At 43.3% G+C, this 24,336-nt stretch overlaps 1 protein-coding gene across 3 annotated transcripts in view; it reads right to left on the bottom strand.

Moving 5' to 3' along the window:
- Positions 1–24,336, bottom strand: part of PCDH15 (protocadherin related 15) — a 1,015,846-nt gene that overhangs the window by 570,756 nt on the left and 420,754 nt on the right. For all 3 annotated transcript variants that reach the window (XM_075257479.1, XM_075257481.1, XM_075257480.1), the window contains 2 exons: positions 18,250–18,366; positions 15,903–16,013 (listed from right to left, as the gene is read on the bottom strand). In XM_075257479.1, the coding sequence (XP_075113580.1) occupies positions 15,903–16,013; positions 18,250–18,366 (228 nt within the window). The remainder of the gene's footprint in view (positions 1–15,902; positions 16,014–18,249; positions 18,367–24,336) is intronic.

Raw genomic sequence — 24,336 nt, 5'->3', positions numbered from 1 at the left:
ATTCGAACAGCCTCTCAATGTTCGTGTGTTCGAATGGGTTTCGAACCCCATTATAGTCTATGGGGAACAGATACTCGTTAAGGGGGAAACCCAAATCCGTGTCTGGAGGGTCACCAAGTCCACTATGACACCCCAGGAAATGATGCCAACACCTCTGGAATGACACTGGGACAGCAGGGGAAGCATGTCTGGGGGCATCTAACACACCAAAGACCCTCTATTACCCCAACATCACAGCCTAACAACTACACACTTTACACACTCAATACCACCTCTCTGACAGTAGGAAAACACCTTGAAACATGTGTATTTGGCACTTGCAGTGAGGAGAGCTTGTCACCAGCAGTGAATTTGGCCCTTGTAGTAAGTTGAGGTTGGCACCAACATTTGTTTTGAAAATCAGGGTGGATTGAGCCTCTAACCAGCAGAGTTTGGGCAAATTCATGGTGGAGGGAGCCTCTAAACACCCCAGTTTGGGCATATTCATGGTGGAGGGAGCCTCTAAAAACCCCAGTTTGGACCAATTCATGGTGGAGGGAGCCTCTAACCAGCCCAGTTTGGACCAATTAATGGTGGAGGAAGCCTCTAACCAGCCCAGTTTGGACCAATTCATGGTGGAGGGAGCCTCTAAACAGCCAAGTTTTGGGAAATTCATGGTGGAGGGAGCCTCTAACCAGCCCAGTTTGGACCAATTAATGGTGGAGAGAGCCTCTAAAAACCCCAGTTTGGACCAATTCATGGTGGAGGGAGCCTCTAAACAGCCCAGTTTGGGCAAATTCATGGTGGAGGGAGCCTCTAAAAACCCCAGTTTGGACCAATTCATGGTGGAGGGAGCCTCTAACCAGCCCAGTTTGGACCAATTAATGGTGGAGGGAGCCTCTAACCAGCCCAGTTTGGACCAATTCATGGTGGAGGGAGCCTCTAAACAGCCAAGTTTTGGGAAATTCATGGTGGAGGGAGCCTCTAACCAGCCCAGTTTGGACCAATTCATGGTGGAGGGAGCCTCTAAACAGCCAAGTTTGGACCAATTCATGGTGGAGGGAGCCTCTAAAAAACCCAGTTTGGACCAATTCATGGTGGAGGGAGCCTCTAACCAGCCCAGTTTGGACCAATTAATGGTGGAGGGAGCCTCTAACCAGCCCAGTTTGGACCAATTAATGGTGGAGGGAGCCTCTAACCAGCCCAGTTTGGACCAATTCATGGTGGAGGGAGCCTCTAAAAAAACCAGTTTGGACCAATTCATGGTGGAGGGAGCCTCTAACCAGCCCAGTTTGGACCAATTAATGGTGGAGGGAGCCTCTAACCAGCCCAGTTTGGACCAATTCATGGTGGAGGGAGCCTCTAACCAGCCCAGTTTGGACCAATTCATGGTGGAGGGAGCCTCTAACCAGCCCAGTTTGGGCAAATTCATGGTGGAGGGAGCCTCTAAAAAACCCAGTTTGGACCAATTCATGGTGGAGGGAGCCTCTAACCAGCAGAGTTGGTGGAAATCAGGGTGGAGGGAGCCTCTAACCAGCAGAGTTGGGGGAAATCAGGGTGGAGGGAGCCTAGTATTAGCAGAATTGTGCAACGCTTATGGTGGATGAGTATGAGGATGCGGAGGAATTGGAGAGGTTGAGTACAGACATGGAGTTTCATGTTGGGGTGCTTTACACAGGTGGGCACAAAAATGACGGCTCTACCCAGTGGTGGTTCATTTTTATCAAAGTGAGCCGGTCGGCACTCTCAGCTGACAGACGGGTGCGCTTGTCAGTGATGATGCCACCGGCTGCACTGAACACCCTCTCAGATAGGACGCTGGCGGCAGGACAGGACAGCACCTCCAAGGCATATAGGGCAAGTTCAAGCCACAGGTCCAACTTCGACACCCAATACGTGTAGGGCGCAGAGGGGTCGGAGAGGACAGGGCTGTGGTCGGAAAGGTATTCCCGCAACATGCGCCTATACTTCTCACGCCTGGTGACACTAGGACCCTCCGTGGCGGCACTTTGGCGAGGGGGTGCCATCAAGGTGTCCCAGACCTTAGACAGTGTGCCCCTCGTTTGTGTGGACCGGTGAGAACTTGGTTGCCTACTGGAGGAACTGCCCTCCCTGCCGCCAACGTCACATGCTGGAAACATCTCCATCATATTCTGCACCAATTGCCTGTGGCAAGCATTGATGCGATTGGCCCTCCCCTCTACCGGAATAAAAGACGAGATGTTGTTTTTATACCGGGGGTCAAGGATAGCAAAGATCCAGTACTGGTTGTCCTCCATGATTTTGACAATACGCTTGTCGGTTGTAAAGCACCCCAACATGAACTCAGCCATGTCTGCCACAGTGTTAGTTGGCATGACTCCTCTGGCCCCACCGGAAAGTTCAATCTCCATTTCCTCCTCATCCTCCATGTCTACCCATCCGCGCTGCAACAATGGGACGATTCGAAGTTGCCCGGAAGCCTCCTGTATCACCATCACATCATCGGACAACTCTTCTTCCTCCTCCTCCTCCTCCTCCTCCTCCTCCATTAAACGCAGTGAAGCGGACAGATGTGTGGACCTACTCTCCAGCTGTGACGGATCGGATGCTATCCCTAACTCCTCTGTGTGATCTGAGTTATCCCTGATGTCAATCAGGGATTCTCTCAGAACACACAAGAGCGGGATTGTAAGGCTCACCATCGCATCCTCAGAGCTCACCCTCCTTGTGGACTCCTCAAAGACCCGTAGGATGTCACAAAGGTCTCTCATCCATGGCCACTCATGGATGTGAAACTGAGGCAGCTGACTTTGTGGCACCCTAGGGTTTTGTAGCTGGTATTCCATCAAAGGTCTCTGCTGCTCAACCACTCTATTCAACATCTGAAACGTTGAGTTCCAGCGTGTGGGGACGTCGCACAAAAGCCGGTGTTGTGGCACATGCAGGCGTTGCTGGAGAGATTTTAAGCTAGCAGCGGCTACTGTCGACTTGCGAAAGTGGGCGCACATGCGCCGCACTTTCACCAGTAGCTCTGGAACATTGGGGTAGCTCTTTAGGAAACGTTGCACCACTAGGTTGAAGACGTGGGCCAGGCATGGAACATGTTGGAGTCCGGCAAGCTCCAGAGCTGCTACCAGGTTCCGGCCGTTATCACAAACGACCATGCCTGGGCCCAGGTGCAGCGGCTCAAACCATATTGCCGTCTCATCGAGGAGGGCATCCCTCACCTCGGAGGCAGTGTGCTGTCTGTCCCCCAAGCTGATCAGCTTCAGCACAGCCTGCTGACGTCTACCAACGCCAGTGCTGCAACGTTTCCAACTCGTAGCTGGGGTCAATCTAACAGCGGAGGAGGTGGCGGAGGAGGAGGCGGTGGCGGAGGAGGAGGCGGTAGAGGAGGAGGAGGAGGGGGGTGTTCTTCTCGTGTCCCTGCCAGGAATGTTAGGCGGGGAGACGAGGTACACCGGGCCAGTTTGGGAAGCAGTCCCAGCCTCAACTACATTCACCCAGTGTGCCGTCAGTGAAATGTAGCGTCCCTGTCCGCATGCACTTGTCCACGCGTCGGTGGTCAAGTGGACCTTTGTGCAAAGCGCGGAACTAAGGGCCCGCCTGATGTTGAGTGACACGTGCTGGTGCAAGGCGGGGACGGCACACCGGGAGAAGTAGTGACGGCTAGGGACGGCATAGCGAGGTGCCGCAGTTGCCATCAGGTCCAGGAAGGCGGGAGTTTCAACAAGCCGGAACGCCAACATCTCCTGGGCCAGCAGTTTAGCGATGTTGGCGTTCAAGGCTTGCGCGTGTGGGTGGTTAGCAGTGTATTTCTGCCGCCGCTCCAATGTCTGAGAGATGGTGGGTTGTTGTAAAGAAACGCCTGATGGTGCCTTTGATGGTGCAGGAGAAGGAGATAAGACAGGACCAGGGGAGGATGAGGTAGAAGTCAACAAAGTGGCGGAGGCAGATGAAGTGGTGTCCTGGCTCGTCCTCTGGAGTGCATCGCCAGCACAGTCAGCAGTGGCAGTGGCAGAGGCAGTGGCAGAGGCAGTGGCAGTGGCGTGAACGGCAGGCGGCCTTTGTCCTGCCGTTGCTGCCTGCCACTGATTCCAGTGCTTGGATTCCAAATGACGGCGCATTGAAGTGGTGGACAGGTTGCTCTTCTCAGAGCCCCTAATCAATTTCGAGAGGCAAATTGTGCAGACAACACTATATCTGTCCTCGGCGCATTCCTTGAAAAAACTCCACACCTTCGAGAAACGTGCCCTCGAGGTGGGAGTTTTTCGGGGCTGGGTACGAACTGGAACATCTTGGGAGATTCCGGGTGTGGCCTGGCTTCGCCTAAGCTGCTGACCTCTGCCTCTGCCTCTAGCTACCCTTTTTGGTGCTGCACCTGCCTCAACATCCACACTACTTTCCCCGCTTGACATCCCCCCTGTCCAGGTCGGGTCAGTGTCCTCATCATCCACCACTTCCTCTTCCAACTCCTGTCTCATCTCCTCCTCCCGCACAATGCGCCGGTCAACTGGATGCCCTGACGGCAACTGCGTCACATCATCGTCGATGAGGGTGGGTTGCTGGTCATCCACCACCAAATCGAACGGAGATGGAGGAGACTCTAGTGTTTGAGCATCTGGACACAGATGCTCCTCTGTTAGGTTCGTGGAATCGTGACGTGGAGAGGCAGGTTGAGGGACAATGAAAGGAGCGGAGAACAGCTCTGGGGAGCAGGGACAGTTTGGGTTATTGTTCTGTAAAGCTTCGGAATTTTGGGAGGAAGGAAGACAAGACTGTTGGGTAATAGGAGGAGAGGAGGCAGAGTCTGACTGGCTGCTGGACAATGTGCTGTAAGCGTTCTCTGACAGCCATTGCAAGACCTGTTCCTGGTTCTCGGGCCTACTAAGGTTTGTACCCTGCAGTTTAGTTAATGTGGCAAGCAACCCTGGCACTGTGGAGTGGCGCAATGCTTGCTGCCCCACAGGAGTAGGCACGGGACGCCCTGTGGCTTCACTGCTACCTTGCTCCCCAGAACCATTCCCCCGACCTCGCCCACGGCCTCGTCCACGTCCCTTTCCGGGAGCCTTGCGCATTTTGAATTCCTAGTTAGAAATTGGCACTGTATACCAGTAGTAAAAATTGTGGGTGCACGTAACCCCAATATATTCTTTGAATTACCAGTCAGACACTGGCACTATATGGCAGTAGCAAGAAATGAGGGTATTTGTATTCCCAATATACTCTTTGAATTCCCAGTCAGACAATGGCACTGTATACCAGTAGTAAAAATTGTGGGTGCACGTAACCCCAATATATTCTTTGAATTACCAGTCAGACACTGGCACTATATGGCAGTAGCAAGAAATGAGGGTATTTGTATTCCCAATATACTCTTTGAATTCCCAGTCAGACAATGGCACTGTATACCAGTAGTAAAAATTGTGGGTGCACGTAACCCCAATATATTCTTTGAATTCCCAGTCAGACAATGGCACTATATGGCAGTAGCAAGAAATGAGGGTATTTATAACCCCAATATATTCTTTGAATTCCCAGTCAGACAATGGCACTGTATACCAGTAGTAAAAATTGTGGGTGCACGTAACCCCAATATATTCTTTGAATTACCAGTCAGAAACTGGCACTATATGGCAGTAGCAAGAAATGAGGGTATTTATAACCCCAATATATTCTTTGAATTCCCAGTCAGACAATGGCACTGTATACCAGTAGTAAAAATTGTGGGTGCACGTAACCCCAATATATTCTTTGAATTCCCAGTCAGACAATGGCACTGTATACCAGTAGTAAAAATTGTGGGTGCACGTAACCCCAATATATTCTTTGAATTACCAGTCAGAAACTGGCACTATATGGCAGTAGCAAGAAATGAGGGTATTTGTATTCCCAATATACTCTTTGAATTCCCAGTCAGACAATGGCACTGTATACCAGTAGTAAAAATTGTGGGTGCACGTAACCCCAATATATTCTTTGAATTACCAGTCAGACACTGGCACTATATGGCAGTAGCAAGAAATGAGGGTATTTGTATTCCCAATATACTCTTTGAATTCCCAGTCAGACAATGGCACTGTATACCAGTAGTAAAAATTGTGGGTGCACGTAACCCCAATATATTCTTTGAATTCCCAGTCAGACAATGGCACTATATGGCAGTAGCAAGAAATGAGGGTATTTATAACCCCAATATATTCTTTGAATTCCCAGTCAGACAATGGCACTGTATACCAGTAGTAAAAATTGTGGGTGCACGTAACCCCAATATATTCTTTGAATTCCCAGTCAGACAATGGCACTATATGGCAGTAGCAAGAAATGAGGGTATTTATAACCCCAATATATTCTTTGAATTCCCAGTCAGACAATGGCACTGTATACCAGTAGTAAAAATTGTGGGTGCACGTAACCCCAATATATTCTTTGAATTACCAGTCAGAAACTGGCACTATATGGCAGTAGCAAGAAATGAGGGTATTTATAACCCCAATATATTCTTTGAATTCCCAGTCAGACAATGGCACTGTATACCAGTAGTAAAAATTGTGGGTGCACGTAACCCCAATATATTCTTTGAATTACCAGTCAGAAACTGGCACTATATGGCAGTAGCAAGAAATGAGGGTATTTATAACCCCAATATATTCTTTGAATTCCCAGTCAGACAATGGCACTGTATACCAGTAGTAAAAATTGTGGGTGCACGTAACCCCAATATATTCTTTGAATTCCCAGTCAGAAACTGGCACTATATGGCAGTAGCAAGAAATGAGGGTATTTGTATTCCCAATATATTCTTTGAATTCCCAGTCAGACAATGGCACTGTATACCAGTAGTAAAAATTGTGGGTGCACGTAACCCCAATATATTCTTTGAATTACCAGTCAGACACTGGCACTATATGGCAGTAGCAAGAAATGAGGGTATTTGTATTCCCAATATACTCTTTGAATTCCCAGTCAGACAATGGCACTGTATACCAGTAGTAAAAATTGTGGGTGCACGTAACCCCAATATATTCTTTGAATTCCCAGTCAGACAATGGCACTATATGGCAGTAGCAAGAAATGAGGGTATTTATAACCCCAATATATTCTTTGAATTCCCAGTCAGACAATGGCACTGTATACCAGTAGTAAAAATTGTGGGTGCACGTAACCCCAATATATTCTTTGAATTCCCAGTCAGACAATGGCACTGTATACCAGTAGTAAAAATTGTGGGTGCACGTAACCCCAATATATTCTTTGAATTACCAGTCAGAAACTGGCACTATATGGCAGTAGCAAGAAATGAGGGTATTTGTATTCCCAATATACTCTTTGAATTCCCAGTCAGACAATGGCACTGTATACCAGTAGTAAAAATTGTGGGTGCACGTAACCCCAATATATTCTTTGAATTACCAGTCAGACACTGGCACTATATGGCAGTAGCAAGAAATGAGGGTATTTGTATTCCCAATATACTCTTTGAATTCCCAGTCAGACAATGGCACTGTATACCAGTAGTAAAAATTGTGGGTGCACGTAACCCCAATATATTCTTTGAATTCCCAGTCAGACAATGGCACTATATGGCAGTAGCAAGAAATGAGGGTATTTATAACCCCAATATATTCTTTGAATTCCCAGTCAGACAATGGCACTGTATACCAGTAGTAAAAATTGTGGGTGCACGTAACCCCAATATATTCTTTGAATTACCAGTCAGAAACTGGCACTATATGGCAGTAGCAAGAAATGAGGGTATTTATAACCCCAATATATTCTTTGAATTCCCAGTCAGACAATGGCACTGTATACCAGTAGTAAAAATTGTGGGTGCACGTAACCCCAATATATTCTTTGAATTACCAGTCAGACAATGGCACTGTATACCAGTAGTAAAAATTGTGGGTGCACGTAACCCCAATATATTCTTTGAATTACCAGTCAGAAACTGGCACTATATGGCAGTAGCAAGAAATGAGGGTATTTGTATTCCCAATATACTCTTTGAATTCCCAGTCAGACAATGGCACTGTATACCAGTAGTAAAAATTGTGGGTGCACGTAACCCCAATATATTCTTTGAATTACCAGTCAGACACTGGCACTATATGGCAGTAGCAAGAAATGAGGGTATTTGTATTCCCAATATACTCTTTGAATTCCCAGTCAGACAATGGCACTGTATACCAGTAGTAAAAATTGTGGGTGCACGTAACCCCAATATATTCTTTGAATTACCAGTCAGAAACTGGCACTATATGGCAGTAGCAAGAAATGAGGGTATTTATAACCCCAATATATTCTTTGAATTCCCAGTCAGACAATGGCACTGTATACCAGTAGTAAAAATTGTGGGTGTATATAGCCCCAATTCTATTGCTAGGGGACTTGCAGGGTATTTCTGGGGTGAAGGTGGGGGGGCACACCGTTGGAACGGGTATCGGGGTATATATCGGGTATACGGGAATACACTGACAGTGTATTCCATTCAGGATCCTGGGAAAGCTGGGTTGCGGCGATTGAGCCCGTCAGTGCCACGTTACACTGACAAGCTTCTCCCTGGAATTTAGCTCTTATAAGAGCTGTTGGTTGTCTTCTCCTTCCTATCCTAGCCTGTCCCTGCCTACCCAGAATCTAAGCCCTAGCTAGCTGGACGGAAACCTCCGTCCTCGGTGAATTGCAAGCTCAGAATGACGCGAAGCTGGGCGTCGCTGTTCTTTTAAATTAGAGGTCACATGTTTTCGGCAGCCAATGGGTTTTGCCTACTTTTTTCAACGTCACCGGTGTCGTAGTTCCTGTCCCACCTACCCTGCGCTGTTATTGGAGCAAAAAAGGCGCCAGGGAAGGTGGGAGGGGAATCGAGTAATGGCGCACTTTACCACGCGGTGTTCGATTCGATTCGAACATGCCGAACAGCCTAATATCCGATCGAACATGAGTTCGATAGAACACTGTTCGCTCATCTCTAACTAGCACAAACAAAATTCGTCATACCATATAGCAAAATAAAGCACTCAAAATTACATGCTTCCAAATATTATATTATACCGGAACAATAGAGAACAGAGGGTGAGGTAACCCAGTTGTATGGGTATTGATTCCTATGATAAGAGCAATAGGAGAACAATAGTGGGTTGACACAGTTTTTTCCTTGACTGGAATCTTTCATGCATTAAGATGCCTTGAAAAGTCACTCACAATAATTCTTAAGAAATTGAAAAGGAAGGGATTGAAAAGAGAGGATCATATTTGCTGTTTTAAGTGAGATGATAACTGCAGGATGACAGCAATAAAATCTCAAGAAGACTCTTTGTTATATAAAAAATGGGAAGTGAAAAACTTTATGGCTTTCTTATGATTGCAGTCTACAGCTCCCCACAGTATGGAAAATAACATTCTGAAGCATGAAGGAAAAATGCAATATCCCTGTCTCAGGCTGAAACCTATTTTCCATTATAAAGGTTTCCTTCATTATAGGGTTTGTCAAGTGTCTCAGAAACACACTCTGTGGTTCACTTTGCAAAAACACTATACAACATAATATGCTCCATAGACTATAGTATTTACTGTACTTGTTTCATATTTACTATTCAAGTCATACATTATACACCATAGGATTTCTTTAGGTTATATAAAATTCACATATAAGGTGTACGCATAAGATCTGACATCTATTTCATTTACTGCATTGGTATACAGATAAACTTGCCTACCTACCTGCTTGGTCCATCTGTTTTAATTCACTCAAATATATTATACTTTATCTATACATACATATACAGAGAAACACTCTTTAGTTAAGGAGTCTGGACTTTTTTAATTCTATGGTTACATGTATCAGGATGTAAGAAAAATAAATCTGGTGCAAAAGACTTCATAAACTTAGGTGAATATCAATTCAGAGGAACGCCACATGGGCCATTATATAACTAAAACTATGTTATAAAAGCAAAAGCATTGTGTTAAAAATTAAATACACCCTTACTGTTTAGAGAAGGTTCACACCAGCACCCGATCTCCATTTCCAGGTTTCTGTCTTCTGCCGACAGTGTCAGGCTGTGAGCGCCTGTGAGCATTTTGTGCTCTCTGCAGCGAAACAGGTGTTTGGCTTTTTTTTGTTTTTTTTACCGGACACAAAGTCCTGCATGTCCGACTTTGTGTCCAGGAAAAAAAAAACTGTTTTGCCGCAGAGAGCACAAAACGCTCACGGGCGCTCACGACTGGACACTTCAGATGAATGGGTTGGAAAAGTGACTGCAGCTTTCCATCTCCTGTCCAGTTTCTCCGGCAGGAAACAGAAACTTGCAAAACGGAGATCAGGTGCTGATGTGAACCCTCCCTTATTTCAGAATTAAGAGGGTGATTTGCAGCAGCTGTTTCTAATCAAATTCCCTTGATTGTCCATCACCTCTCTAAGGTCTGGTTCACATGTTTTGGTTTTTTTTTTGCCCCCTCCTCGACAAATTCTTTATATTAAAACTTTCCTTTTTTAAAAGAAAAATCTATAAAATGCATGTGCTTTTTGGCAAAATCAAACTGTAGCTGCAGCCTAGAAACATAAGTTTTGGCATTCTACAGCATTCATTACACCTAACATGATGCCAAGGAGGAAAGGCATCAGCAAGGATCTTAAAAATGCAATTGTTGCTGCCCCTCAATCTAGAAATGGTGAAGAGGCCATTTACAAACAACTTGAAGCACATAATTCTATAGGGAGATTATTCACAAATGTAAAATGTTCAAAACCATTCACAATCTTCCTAGGATTAATGTACCAGCAAATTCATCAAGGTTAGACTGTGTAATGCTCAGAGAAATGGCAAAAATCTGACATTAAACACTCTAAAAGCCTCAGTTAACATTAACTTTTCACGTTCATGACAGCACAAATGCAAAATTGAACAAACATGACGTGTTTGGAAGGTTTGCCATGAGAAATCTCCTTTTTTCTATTAAAAAAACAAACAAAAAAAACATGAAAGTTTGCAAAGATGCATCTAAAAAAACCCCCCACAAGATCTGCAAAGCAATGTCCTTTAGAAGAGACCAATGTGGAGATGTTTAGCAATAATACACAGGGCCACATTTGACAAAAAACAAAGACCGTATAACAGCCACCTGTCAAGCATGGTGTTGGATGATGATTTGGGCTTGTTTTGCAGCTACATAACATGGGCATCTTTTAGCAATTGAGGCAACCATGATCTCCTTTTTATAGCAAAGTCTATTAAAGTCAAATGTGCGGCTATCAAATACAACAGCAAATTTACAACTGAGTTGTCTGAAAAAGAAAATGATCAAAGTGTGGAATTTGTCCACTGAAAGACCTAAACGCAATTGAAGTATCGTGGTAGGACCTTAAGAGAAAACTTTAATGAACTGAAGAAACCCTGAAAAGATGAATGGGCCAAAGTGCATTGAGAACGATGTGCGAGACTGGTAAAGTCATACAGAAAACCATTACTTCAAGTTATTGCTGCTAAAGGTGGTTCTACAAGCTATTGATTTATGGGGCGGTGTTTCTCAGTTTATTTTCCATTTTGTCTTCACTGGCTATTTTAAAGGTATCTCGACTTATTAAACACTAAGGCTAGGTTCACATGGGGTTTTTTTGAGCCAGATTTTGACATGGAATCTGCGACAGAATTCGGCTCAGAAAACCTCCTCCTATTGAAATCAATGGGAGACGGTTGTTTCCTTTTTCCGTGATCGGTTTGTTCCAGTGCTATAAACAAGGTAGTATCTTACCCTTTTGTTTTTACAGACACACTGCTATACAAACTTTGTAAATAATGAATGGGGCACTCATTTTGCTGATTGGCAAAGTTGGGGGGGGGGGGGCATACTCTTTAACAAAGGTAAAGCAATTATTCTTGGTAATAGAGTCCATTAACACAATCTAATATCTTTTGGTGAAGGTATAATAAAAGAAAAAAGTCTTGTGGTCAATATTTGCTTTGTAGATTAAGTATAGCACATTTATTCAGTGTTGGTATAAGTAAGCAATAACATATTCAGGATTAAAGCTTTAATAGAACAAATCTATCAAACTGTATAATAATATCAAGCAATGGTCACCATAAATCACTTTTCCCAATATCCAGAAAAGATTTGCATATTATTAAAGAAGTGTAGATCATACTTGACTAGTAGTTGTTATAACATGACTATTAATAACCCATATCCTCCACTGTAATTCACATTTTAATTACTTTGTGGTAGACCACAACTTTCATTTTAATGATTTGCTAGAAAAACAGAACTATCCCTCAAATATAATAAATGTGTAGGCTCATGACTGTCTTTACAGTATGCATAAATGGAAGCATTACCGTATTCTAACATTTTGTGTCCTTCAGTCATACACTCCCCCCCCCCCCCCCATCTGCTCAAGGCTTATTTTAAATAAAGCATTTTATTATTGAATATAGCTGTTAGTACCAACAGAGTCCTGTTGTAACTGTGTTTGCATTTCCAGTCTAATTGTGTAGAGATGAGCAAGTATATTCGATCGAATACCTCCCTGCATAGGTTATTGTAAAAAAAAAAAGTGCCAGGGTAGACGGGAGGGGATTCAAATTTTTCCCGCATGGTATTTGACTGAGTACACCAATAACTATGTAAAGAAAGGTATTCGATCGAATACTATTCGCTCATCTCTATAATTGTGTTTGATTTCTGCAGGTGCATTCTCTCATCTGCTTAGGACTGGTTTTATGCAGGGCATAATATGGGTGAACTACACTTCCCCCAAAGTTTAGAGGGGTGAGTCTTTGTGGTGTAGAGTCCAGTCTACAGATGGGCTTTAACAATATGATCAAAATGTGTGCCATGATTTTAACTTTGCTCTTAGTGCTAGCAGGTGAAATGTGTTTGTCCCCCCCCAGTCATTAAAACTCAATGAATAAACTAAGAACCAGATTAGAGGGTAGAGCAAGGCACATATAAGCTTCTGCCTGACACCTCTGGTACTGGTTCATTTCCCTGTAAACAAAATGTTTGAGTATGTTGAAGTCTAACAGGCCCATCCTTCTCTCTCCCAACATCTTTCATTAGAGAAGAATTGGGTGGCAGCCATATACAATGGATGTTTGGCTGATCCTGTCAAAATGAGTGCATTCAGCCAATGTACAACTAATGTGTATGACTGCCTTTCCAAACCCAAAATAGTAGCCAATGAAGGAATTATAGCAGTACGTGCTAGTTCAAAAAATACTTTTTTGTACTATTTCTGTGGCTCTAAATAAACCTTTTAATCTTTTTTTCTGTAGGTGTATATATGTTACATGTATGTTTATTAGAGATGAGCGAACAGTAAAATATTCAATATTCGTTTCGAATAGCCGCTCAATATTCGACTATTTGAATGAATATCGACCCCTTTTATAGTCTATGGAGAAAAATGCTTTGTTTCAGGGGAACCCACCATGCGACTCAGGAGGGTCTCCAAGTCCATTATGACACCTCAGCAAATGATGACAACACCTCTGCAATGCAACTAGGACAGCAGGGGAAGCATGCCTGGGGGCATCTAACAAGCCCAAGTCAGTTTTACCCCACCATCACAGCCTATCAACTACACACTTTCCACACTCAAAAAACCACTATGAAAGTGGAAAAATACCTGGAAACCTTCTTTCCTCCCCAAATGGATGGACACAAACCCAAATTTAAAGCTAACAAAACATTAACAACCACCCCTTTAAATCACGTTGCCCATGACAACCATAGATGGAATAGGCAATGGGAAATCCAAAAGCCCCCACCCTTATTTGTCGTTGTTTATGTGTGTGTGATGTGGTGAGACCTTCAAAAATTCACTTTTCTGGCCCTTAACGTGAGCCCTTCCAAATTAAGTTAGAGGCCCTTAAGCTGAGCTACCATCAGAGATTGAGGCCATTCAGGTGACTTCAGCCTTTTACCTGCAGATTTTTAGGCCCTTTAACTTAGTTCAGCCTTGCACCAGCAGAGATTTGTTGATCCTTTGGGTGAGTTGAGCCTTTAAACAGCAGAGATTTAGTTTTTGTCCCTATGGGTGAGTTGAGCCTGTAAACAGCATGGATTAAATTTTTGGCCCTTAGGGTGCATTCACACTACGGATACTCTGACTGATTCTGAACGTCAAAACACGTTCAGAATCAGCGCATATAAAGCAGATCCCATTCATTTCAATGGGAGACAGCATACGAGCGCTCCCCATTGAAATTAATGGGCTGTTTTTTTCTCTACGAGCGCTCCCACTGAAGTAAATGGGAAGTGCTCACATGTACAGCTCGGCTCGGCTCCAATAGTCTGGGAGGCGCAACCTTGCTCCACATCTGCATTTCCACGCCCCTGTCCTCGTCCCGATCCCCTTGTGCTAGCCTTACGCATTTTTGATGTATACTAATGCCCTTTTTATGGTCTATACACCGAGAAAAGCTGGGTTGGAAGTATATAGCAGGCACTAACTGTTATGTTTCCTGCTAATTTGTTGGGGGTCACCCCTTGAGAAGCTGGGTTGGACGTATATAGTAGGAACTAACTGTTCTGTATCCCTGTTTTGGGGGATACACCGTCCGTGGAAAGCTCGACTCCTCTCCCTGTAGTATATAGCTCTGAAAAGAGCTGTTTTTCTTCTGTTTTTCAAAAAAACCCTAGAAGCTAATAACTATCTAGCCCTCAGCAGATCTCTCTCTCTCTCTCCCTCTCCCTCCCTATCTCTCACCACAAATGACACGAAGAGTGCGCTGGCTATTCTTTTAAATCAGAGGTCACATGTTTTCGGCAGCCAATGGTTTTTTTTACATTTTTTTTTTTCAATGCCTCCGTTGTCGTAGTTCCTGTTCCACCTCCCCTGCACAGTTATTGGTTCAAAAAACGTGCCAGGGAAGGTGGGAGGGTATACAAATTTTTAATGCATATGCCGTGTGGTATTCGATTTGAAATGAATACCTTGAACGGCCTGATATTCGATCTATTACCTATTTCTATTGAACGGTGTTCGCTCATCTCTAATGTTTGTTTTAAAAAAAAAAATGTACAGAATTTTTTACATAAGGGCACTGAACATTTTGCAATTTTATCTAATGGTGCTATTGAGAATAATATGGATACAGACAGAGATGCATATAGCCCTGGCTCTATCAAGAAATACCCTGTATTTGTTACTGAAGGAAAGTTACCGTATTAGGATTTGACAAATGAGTGGACTCTATATCTTACTTGTTATCTCAAATACAACACAATGTTTCCCAAGACTGCAACAACTAGAGAGTTTAAGGTACTACAGTAGGTTGATGAAACAAGCTTACTTCAGATGTAAGTGGAACACAGGCATAAATTCCTTTTGCACACAGACAAGGCAAACAGACTTGTATAAACTATTCAATACTCTCATACATCATGGTAAATACATATCTCAGGCACTTTTAGTCCATAGGTAGTGTCAGCTAGAATGAAATACATTAAAACTGTTTAGAAATCATTTGACTCTCAATCCTTTTATAACCCGGATTATATTTGAAGAGTTCATTAAAATGCATATGACATTAAAAAAAATCAATTTACTAATACCCTAGAATAAACTAGACCATAGTAGCACTTGCATAGACAGTGGCAACATATTTCAGGCTGCCCAATATACTAGCTTGATGTATAGTATGAAGACATCTGAGAACACATATAGTACTACAACTGCTAACCATTATATAGGCCTAACTTGACAATCCTTACTACACATACAGTGGGCAGCATCTGTATGGATTGTAATTCCACTAGAACATCCATTTAGATTGTTAGTAAGTAATTGCATGTCAGAGTGTGTTAAAGACCATGTTTATGAGGGGAGGTGAATAACAATCCTCGAAAGGGATACTGCAAGAAAGCAAATCAATGTTTGTCTACAAGGTAATTCTCCCAATTACTGTATGTTAAAATTTACCATTAGAAAATTTACTTACATTAGCTTGAACTATGACAAGGTATTGTTTCTTTTCTTCATAATTCAACCTGCGACGTAACACCACTGCTCCAGACAAGGTTAATGGAATGTCAAACGTCTGGTTGGATGTCTGGAAGAGTTAAAAATATTTAGTGCTTTACCTTGGGATTATCCAAGGAACACTTGAACACAATAGAACGCATTGCAAGGTAATTTTACCATATAGAGCTCAGAATGTACATTTTTATTTTATTTTTTTAACAGTATGTCTTTTTTAGAGTATGGGAGGAAATCCATGCAAACACAGGGAGAACATACTAACTCCTTGCAGATATTGTTCCTGGTGGGATTCAAACCCCAGACTTCAGCGCTGTAAGGCTGCAGTGCTACCAACTGAGCCACTGTGTTGCCCCATCATTTTGTGATAACTTGTCACAAAGCTATGTGTTTGGAAAGGATACTTAATAGAGATGAGCGAACACTAAAATGTTCGAGGTTCGAAATCCGATTCGAACAGCCACGCACTGTTCGACTGTTCGAACGGGTTTCGAACCCCATTATAGTCTATGGGGGGAAATGCTCGTTTCAGGGGTAGGCAACATTCGATCAAATTCTACTTACCAAGTCCATGAGTGAGGGTCGGGCTGGATTCTTCTCCCTGCGCAGTCGGCTCTGCCCAGGCCCGATGCCTAAGCAGAGTGAATTCAGAGCCGGAAGAGGAGGTGGGAACGCTGCGCAGGGAGAAGACTTCTAAAGGTAAGAGAAGAACCAGCGTTGATTGGCAATGTATAGCATTCTGCCAATCAACGCTGGTTCTGCATCGAATCCTAACTTCGAACAGCTAGTAGAGTTCGATCGAGTACGAGTATTTCGAATACCGTAGTATTCGATCGAATACCTACTCAATCTAATACTACTCGCTCATCTCGAATACTTAACTTGTGATACACATATGTTAACATGTCGCGCCATTTAGACAAATAAATGAGCATATATCCGTAGATTTTTCTGTACGAACAGGTCAAACTCACAATGAAGGTTTATTAGCTGCAACCTAACTCCAAAAGCATTGATAGTTTTCCCTCATGCTTATTTAGGAGACTGTGTGTGCATTATATGGACAAAAAGGAGATCATAGCTTTAAAAGGAGCACATAACTTCACAATAAAGCTGTTAGTAAGATATTGAATAACACCTGTCTGTATAGACAATCTTTTTCAAGATGGGACAACAAAGATTTTACTAACGTGCCACTTAAGCAGAATGTACCTTTTTAAGATCATTTTTATTTTATTTTTAACAAAATTTGAAAAAAAAAGAAAAGACTTTTTTAATGTCTAAAATTAGCGCATAAATGTAGGTGGTGTGCTGCTTGGTTTTATTTGTACAGTTATTTTACAACTACACAGCACATCTACTGTAGAATTCACTCATCTCCATTGAAGCATGTGTATATTAATATTAAAAAGTAGCGCTCCTAAAAAGATGTCAATTGCCAAACTACATGTTAGATCAAGATCATGGCCAAGAATATATCCAGAGGACCGAAGTCAAGGACAAGTGTGCATAGTAAAGACCATTTTTCATTTTTTTTTTTCATATTCTGCAGCTATGACTCATGAAAATTAAACAGAATGTAGCTAATGCTGTTTTGCCAGTGTTCACTCTGAAACACTGAGCTTTGATTACTACCTGTCATATCCTGTATCAGAAAAACCTTCCAGCAGCTAGCAAAAGGCCTTGAAGTTGCACAAATATAAAACCTTGTATGTCTTTTTATCCTTTTGAATAATACTTCCTTTAGGAGATGTGTTCATTGTGCTGAAGGTTTGATAAAATTGAAATTCACCAGCTATGAAGGAATTGCACTACTAAGACATATACTGACTAGAACTGAAGTGAAAAAATAATGGAGGAGTGGCTCGGTGGTTAAAATTTTGATATGCAAGGTAGAGATTTCTTTACTAGAGATCGGAAATTTTTGAGGCTGGCCAAGCACAATACACGTAAACACAAAGTAATTTGCTAGTGTATGAAACCAACAGCAAATACTTCTACTAGAATGATTCTTCTACCAAGACCAGTTTTTAGGTCATTGCCCAATAGAAGGGATATTGGATAGATTATTGATAGAGATGAGCGAACACAGTTCGGATCAGCCGATCCGAACAGCACGCTCCCATAGAAATGAATGGAAACACCTGTGACGCTGACTTTGCCGGCGGCTGGCCAAGGTGACGAGAAATCCAGGAAGCGAAGAGAGCACAGAGCCTGCAGGCTGCAGAACAAGAGTTATAAGAATACCCCTTTAACTTTAACCTTTGATAAATAAAACAGGAACAAACAATTTTTTTGTATGTACTTACTGTGTCATTGGGGTTGTAAGTGATTAAATATTCAATTTGACCATTAGGACCATCGTCTATATCTGTAGCACCATTAGTTGAAAAGCCAGTAAAGATTGTGGTACCAACTGGTGTTAGCTGGAAAATAAATTATTAGTTTATTAGTTCAAACTGGAAATCCATCTAACACCTATTTCACTACAGTAGTAATACATAGAATAATGTAGATTATTTCTTGGAATATAATTAACACTGAAGAAAAATTGTGGATTGTCTTTAGTGTGATTTATTCGACAATTTTCTTTCCTATATGAAAGGACTGAAATGTTGTCATGGATCACTATATTAATATACAGTGTTTTAATTAGTCTTATAACTATATAAATCCTATTTCATTACAGGTTATTTATTGGTGATTGATATTGTAAGGCTCAGTATGTTATTGAACACCATGTGTTTTTGGTCACAGTAGGCAGTCCAGGTCTATTGTGTAATACAGTAAAGAGGAGCTAAGCTTTTATTGATTGTGAAAATGTATAAATCCATATATTATATCAAAGTCTTCAATAGGATCCTTCATCCCAAGTATCAAAGTACTGTATCATCAACAAATCATGTTTATAGGATATTCTTTGTATTACAAGTATTGTAACTGCCTCAGGAATAAACAGAGATATGTGGACTAGTGTTAAGAAACAATGGTCTAAAGCATACCTCAAATGAATTTATTCCAAAATAAATGTCATTTCTTACAGAAACTATTTGGTGGGTATCTCCAACAACAATTTCACCTTCAAGCTATATCTGAAAACTGTGTCCACCAAAGTTCTGAACATTGATTGACTGCAGGATGCTCACTGTATGCAATGGATGCCATCAATCAATATCCCATTACAAATGTCCCAATGCCTCAACATTATGGTTCCCTTGATACACACAGATAATCAGGAGTGGAGAACTTCACATCCCAACATCTTGATCATTTACCTACCACAATTTTAATTCTTGTTAAGGTGCTTTCCTGCTGTCTGATATATACTGAGTAGGGATGAGCCGATCTTGACTTTTCAGGATCGATTTTAAAATTCGATTTCCAATCATTTTTCATTTAAACCCGATCTCGATACCAATTCCGATCCCAATGCAAATCAATGGGATTTTTTTATTGATCAGAGATCGGATTTTAAAAGCAATCTTATTCACTATACAGCATGGAATCTAACAATTGAATGCTTTAATTGTTAGAATCCACACTGTGTAGTGAATCACTAAGTAGCCAGAGGATTTTTTTTAATCCTCTGGCTACTTAGTCCCCCCTGGTGTCCACTTACCTGCAGAGATGGCTGCTCCGGTGCCCGGTGTTCTTCTTCGCCTCGCTGCTGCTCCACGCTGCTCTTCTCACTTCACTGCTCCCTGCCTCCCAGATTAGGAGAGTGTGGGCGGGTACTGGGTGGGGAAACTTCACGTCTTCCCGCCCTGTACCCGCCCACACTCTCCTAAGCCACAAGCCCCGCCTTCCTAGCTCTTTAAACACTAACCTGGCAGGCGGCGGCAGCAAGGCGAGAAGAGCAGCTTTGAGCGGCAGCAAGGCAAAGAAGAAAACCAGGCACTACAGACCAGCCATCTCTGAAGGTAAGTAGCTACTAGAGATGTTAGTTTAGTCTCCCATTAGAATGAATGGAGGCAGCCAGCACGTGGGGGGTTAAGGCTGTGTGCTGGCTGCTTCCATTCATTCCTATGGAACCGCAGCGGAGCCTTCACACTGAGTATACACTCTGCTCAGAATGAGCGGAGCGTATACTCAGTGTGAAGGCTAAGCAAAGCATTGTGGGAAATAGTACCTATCTCGATCCCACCTAAAAAGATCGTGTTCAGAATTCCGATCGCGATCGTGAAATTTTCTCAATTGCCGATCGGAATACGATCTTTTCCGAACACGATTACTCAACCCTAATACTGAGATGACCAGTTTTGAAAAAAGTAAAGCTCAACAATAACTTAAACTTTGTTTTCCCCAAAGCTGCTCATCTCTTGTCACTTAGCTCAGGATATCTAGAGGAAGCTGAAAGATTACAGTTAACAAGTTAAATACAGAGGTGTCCTTAACTCAAAGTTTTAGTGACTTTCACTAACCGTAGTTGTGTTACCATATTCAAGTTAAAGAGGACCTTTCACCATATCTGGGCACAGGCAGTGTTATATACTGCCAGAAAGCTGACAGTGCGCTGAATTCAGCGCACTGTTGGCTTTCCCGATCCGTGCCCGGTGTAAAGCGCTATCGGTCCCGGTACCGTAGCGCTTTACAGTCAGAAGGGCGTTTCTGACCATTAGCCAGGAACGTCCTTCTGCCTCTCGGTGCCAATCGCGCTGTGCTGTGGAGCGGGGAGGAACGCCCCCCCTCCCGCTCCTGATAATGCTCGTCTATGGACAAGCTGTGTGAGCAGAGGGAGGGGGGAGTTCCTCCCCGCTCCACAGTACAGCGCGATTGGCGCCGCGAGGCAGAAGGACGTCTCTGGCTAATGGTCAGAAACGCCCTTCTGACCATAGAGCAATACGGTACCGGCACCGTAAGCTCTTTACAGCGGCACAGATCGGGAAAGCCGACAGTACGCTGAATTCAGCGCACTGTCAGCTTTCTGGCAGTATATAACACTGCATGTGCCCAGATATGGTGAAAGGTCCTCTTTAGAGATGAGCGAACAGTGTTCTATCGAACTCATGTTCGATCGGATATTAGGCTGTTCGGCATGTTCGAATCGAATCGAACACCGCGTGGTAAAGTGCGCCATTACTCGATTCCCCTCCCACCTTCCCTGGCGCCTTTTTTGCTCCAATAACAGCGCAGGGTAGGTGGGACAGGAACTACGACACCGGTGACGTTGAAAAAAGTAGGCAAAACCCATTGGCTGCCGAAAACATGTGACCTCTAATTTAAAAGAACAGCGACGCCCAGCTTCGCGTCATTCTGAGCTTGCAATTCACCGAGGACGGAGGTTTCCGTCCAGCTAGCTAGGGCTTAGATTCTGGGTAGGCAGGGACAGGCTAGGATAGGAAGGAGAAGACAACCAACAGCTCTTGTAAGAGCTAAATTCCAGGGAGAAGCTTGTCAGTGTAACGTGGCACTGACGGGCTCAATCGCCGCAACCCAGCTTTCCCAGGATCCTGAATGGAATACACTGTCAGTGTATTCCCGTATACCCGATATATACCCCGATACCCGTTCCAACGGTGTGCCCCCCCACCTTCACCCCAGAAATACCCTGCAAGTCCCCTAGCAATAGAATTGGGGCTATATACACCCACAATTTTTACTACTGGTATACAGTGCCATTGTCTGACTGGGAATTCAAAGAATATATTGGGAATACAAATACCCTCATTTCTTGCTACTGCCATATAGTGCCAGTTTCTGACTGGTAATTCAAAGAATATATTGGGGTTACGTGCACCCACAATTTTTACTACTGGTATACAGTGCCATTGTCTGACTGGGAATTCAAAGAATATATTGGGAATACAAATACCCTCATTTCTTGCTACTGCCATATAGTGCCAGTGTCTGACTGGGAATTCAAAGAATATATTGGGGTTACGTGCACCCACAATTTTTACTACTGGTATACAGTGCCATTGTCTGACTGGGAATTCAAAGAATATATTGGGAATACAAATACCCTCATTTCTTGCTACTGCCATATAGTGCCAGTGTCTGACTGGGAATTCAAAGAATATATTGGGGTTACGTGCACCCACAATTTTTACTACTGGTATACAGTGCCATTGTCTGACTGGGAATTCAAAGAATATATTGGGAATACAAATACCCTCATTTCTTGCTACTGCCATATAGTGCCAGTGTCTGACTGGGAATTCAAAGAATATATTGGGGTTACGTGCACCCACAATTTTTACTACTGGTATACAGTGCCATTGTCTGACTGGGAATTCAAAGAATATATTGGGAATACAAATACCCTCATTTCTTGCTACTGCCATATAGTGCCAGTGTCTGACTGGGAATTCAAAGAATATATTGGGGTTACGTGCACCCACAATTTTTACTACTGGTATACAGTGCCATTGTCTGACTGGGAATTCAAAGAATATATTGGGAATACAAATACCCTCATTTCTTGCTACTGCCATATAGTGCCAGTGTCTGACTGGGAATTCAAAGAATATATTGGGGTTACGTGCACCCACAATTTTTACTACTGGTATACAGTGCCATTGTCTGACTGGGAATTCAAAGAATATATTGGGAATACAAATACCCTCATTTCTTGCTACTGCCATATAGTGCCAGTGTCTGACTGGGAATTCAAAGAATATATTGGGGTTACGTGCACCCACAATTTTTACTACTGGTATACAGTGCCATTGTCTGACTGGGAATTCAAAGAATATATTGGGAATACAAATACCCTCATTTCTTGCTACTGCCATATAGTGCCAGTGTCTGACTGGGAATTCAAAGAATATATTGGGGTTACGTGCACCCACAATTTTTACTACTGGTATACAGTGCCATTGTCTGACTGGGAATTCAAAGAATATATTGGGAATACAAATACCCTCATTTCTTGCTACTGCCATATAGTGCCAGTGTCTGACTGGGAATTCAAAGAATATATTGGGGTTACGTGCACCCACAATTTTTACTACTGGTATACAGTGCCATTGTCTGACTGGGAATTCAAAGAATATATTGGGAATACAAATACCCTCATTTCTTGCTACTGCCATATAGTGCCAGTGTCTGACTGGGAATTCAAAGAATATATTGGGGTTACGTGCACCCACAATTTTTACTACTGGTATACAGTGCCATTGTCTGACTGGGAATTCAAAGAATATATTGGGAATACAAATACCCTCATTTCTTGCTACTGCCATATAGTGCCAGTGTCTGACTGGGAATTCAAAGAATATATTGGGGTTACGTGCACCCACAATTTTTACTACTGGTATACAGTGCCATTGTCTGACTGGGAATTCAAAGAATATATTGGGAATACAAATACCCTCATTTCTTGCTACTGCCATATAGTGCCAGTGTCTGACTGGTAATTCAAAGAATATATTGGGGTTACGTGCACCCACAATTTTTACTACTGGTATACAGTGCCATTGTCTGACTGGGAATTCAAAGAATATATTGGGAATACAAATACCCTCATTTCTTGCTACTGCCATATAGTGCCAGTGTCTGACTGGGAATTCAAAGAATATATTGGGGTTACGTGCACCCACAATTTTTACTACTGGTATACAGTGCCATTGTCTGACTGGGAATTCAAAGAATATATTGGGAATACAAATACCCTCATTTCTTGCTACTGCCATATAGTGCCAGTGTCTGACTGGGAATTCAAAGAATATATTGGGGTTACGTGCACCCACAATTTTTACTACTGGTATACAGTGCCAATTTCTAACTAGGAATTCAAAATGCGCAAGGCTCCCGGAAAGGGACGTGGACGAGGCCGTGGGCGAGGTCGGGGGAATGGTTCTGGGGAGCAAGGTAGCAGTGAAGCCACAGGGCGTCCCGTGCCTACTCCTGTGGGGCAGCAAGCATTGCGCCACTCCACAGTGCCAGGGTTGCTTGCCACATTAACTAAACTGCAGGGTACAAACCTTAGTAGGCCCGAGAACCAGGAACAGGTCTTGCAATGGCTGTCAGAGAACGCTTACAGCACATTGTCCAGCAGCCAGTCAGACTCTGCCTCCTCTCCTCCTATTACCCAACAGTCTTGTCTTCCTTCCTCCCAAAATTCCGAAGCTTTACAGAACAATAACCCAAACTGTCCCTGCTCCCCAGAGCTGTTCTCCGCTCCTTTCATTGTCCCTCAACCTGCCTCTCCACGTCACGATTCCACGAACCTAACAGAGGAGCATCTGTGTCCAGATGCTCAAACACTAGAGTCTCCTCCATCTCCGTTCGATTTGGTGGTGGATGACCAGCAACCCACCCTCATCGACGATGATGTGACGCAGTTGCCGTCAGGGCATCCAGTTGACTGGCGCATTGTGCGGGAGGAGGAGATGAGACAGGAGTTGGAAGAGGAAGTGGTGGATGATGAGGACACTGACCCGACCTGGACAGGG

The sequence above is a fragment of the Leptodactylus fuscus genome, chromosome 10, assembly GCF_031893055.1.
Source record: "Leptodactylus fuscus isolate aLepFus1 chromosome 10, aLepFus1.hap2, whole genome shotgun sequence".
Classification (NCBI taxonomy): Eukaryota; Metazoa; Chordata; class Amphibia; order Anura; family Leptodactylidae; genus Leptodactylus; species Leptodactylus fuscus.
This window is presented reverse-complemented; position numbering and strand designations above follow the sequence as displayed.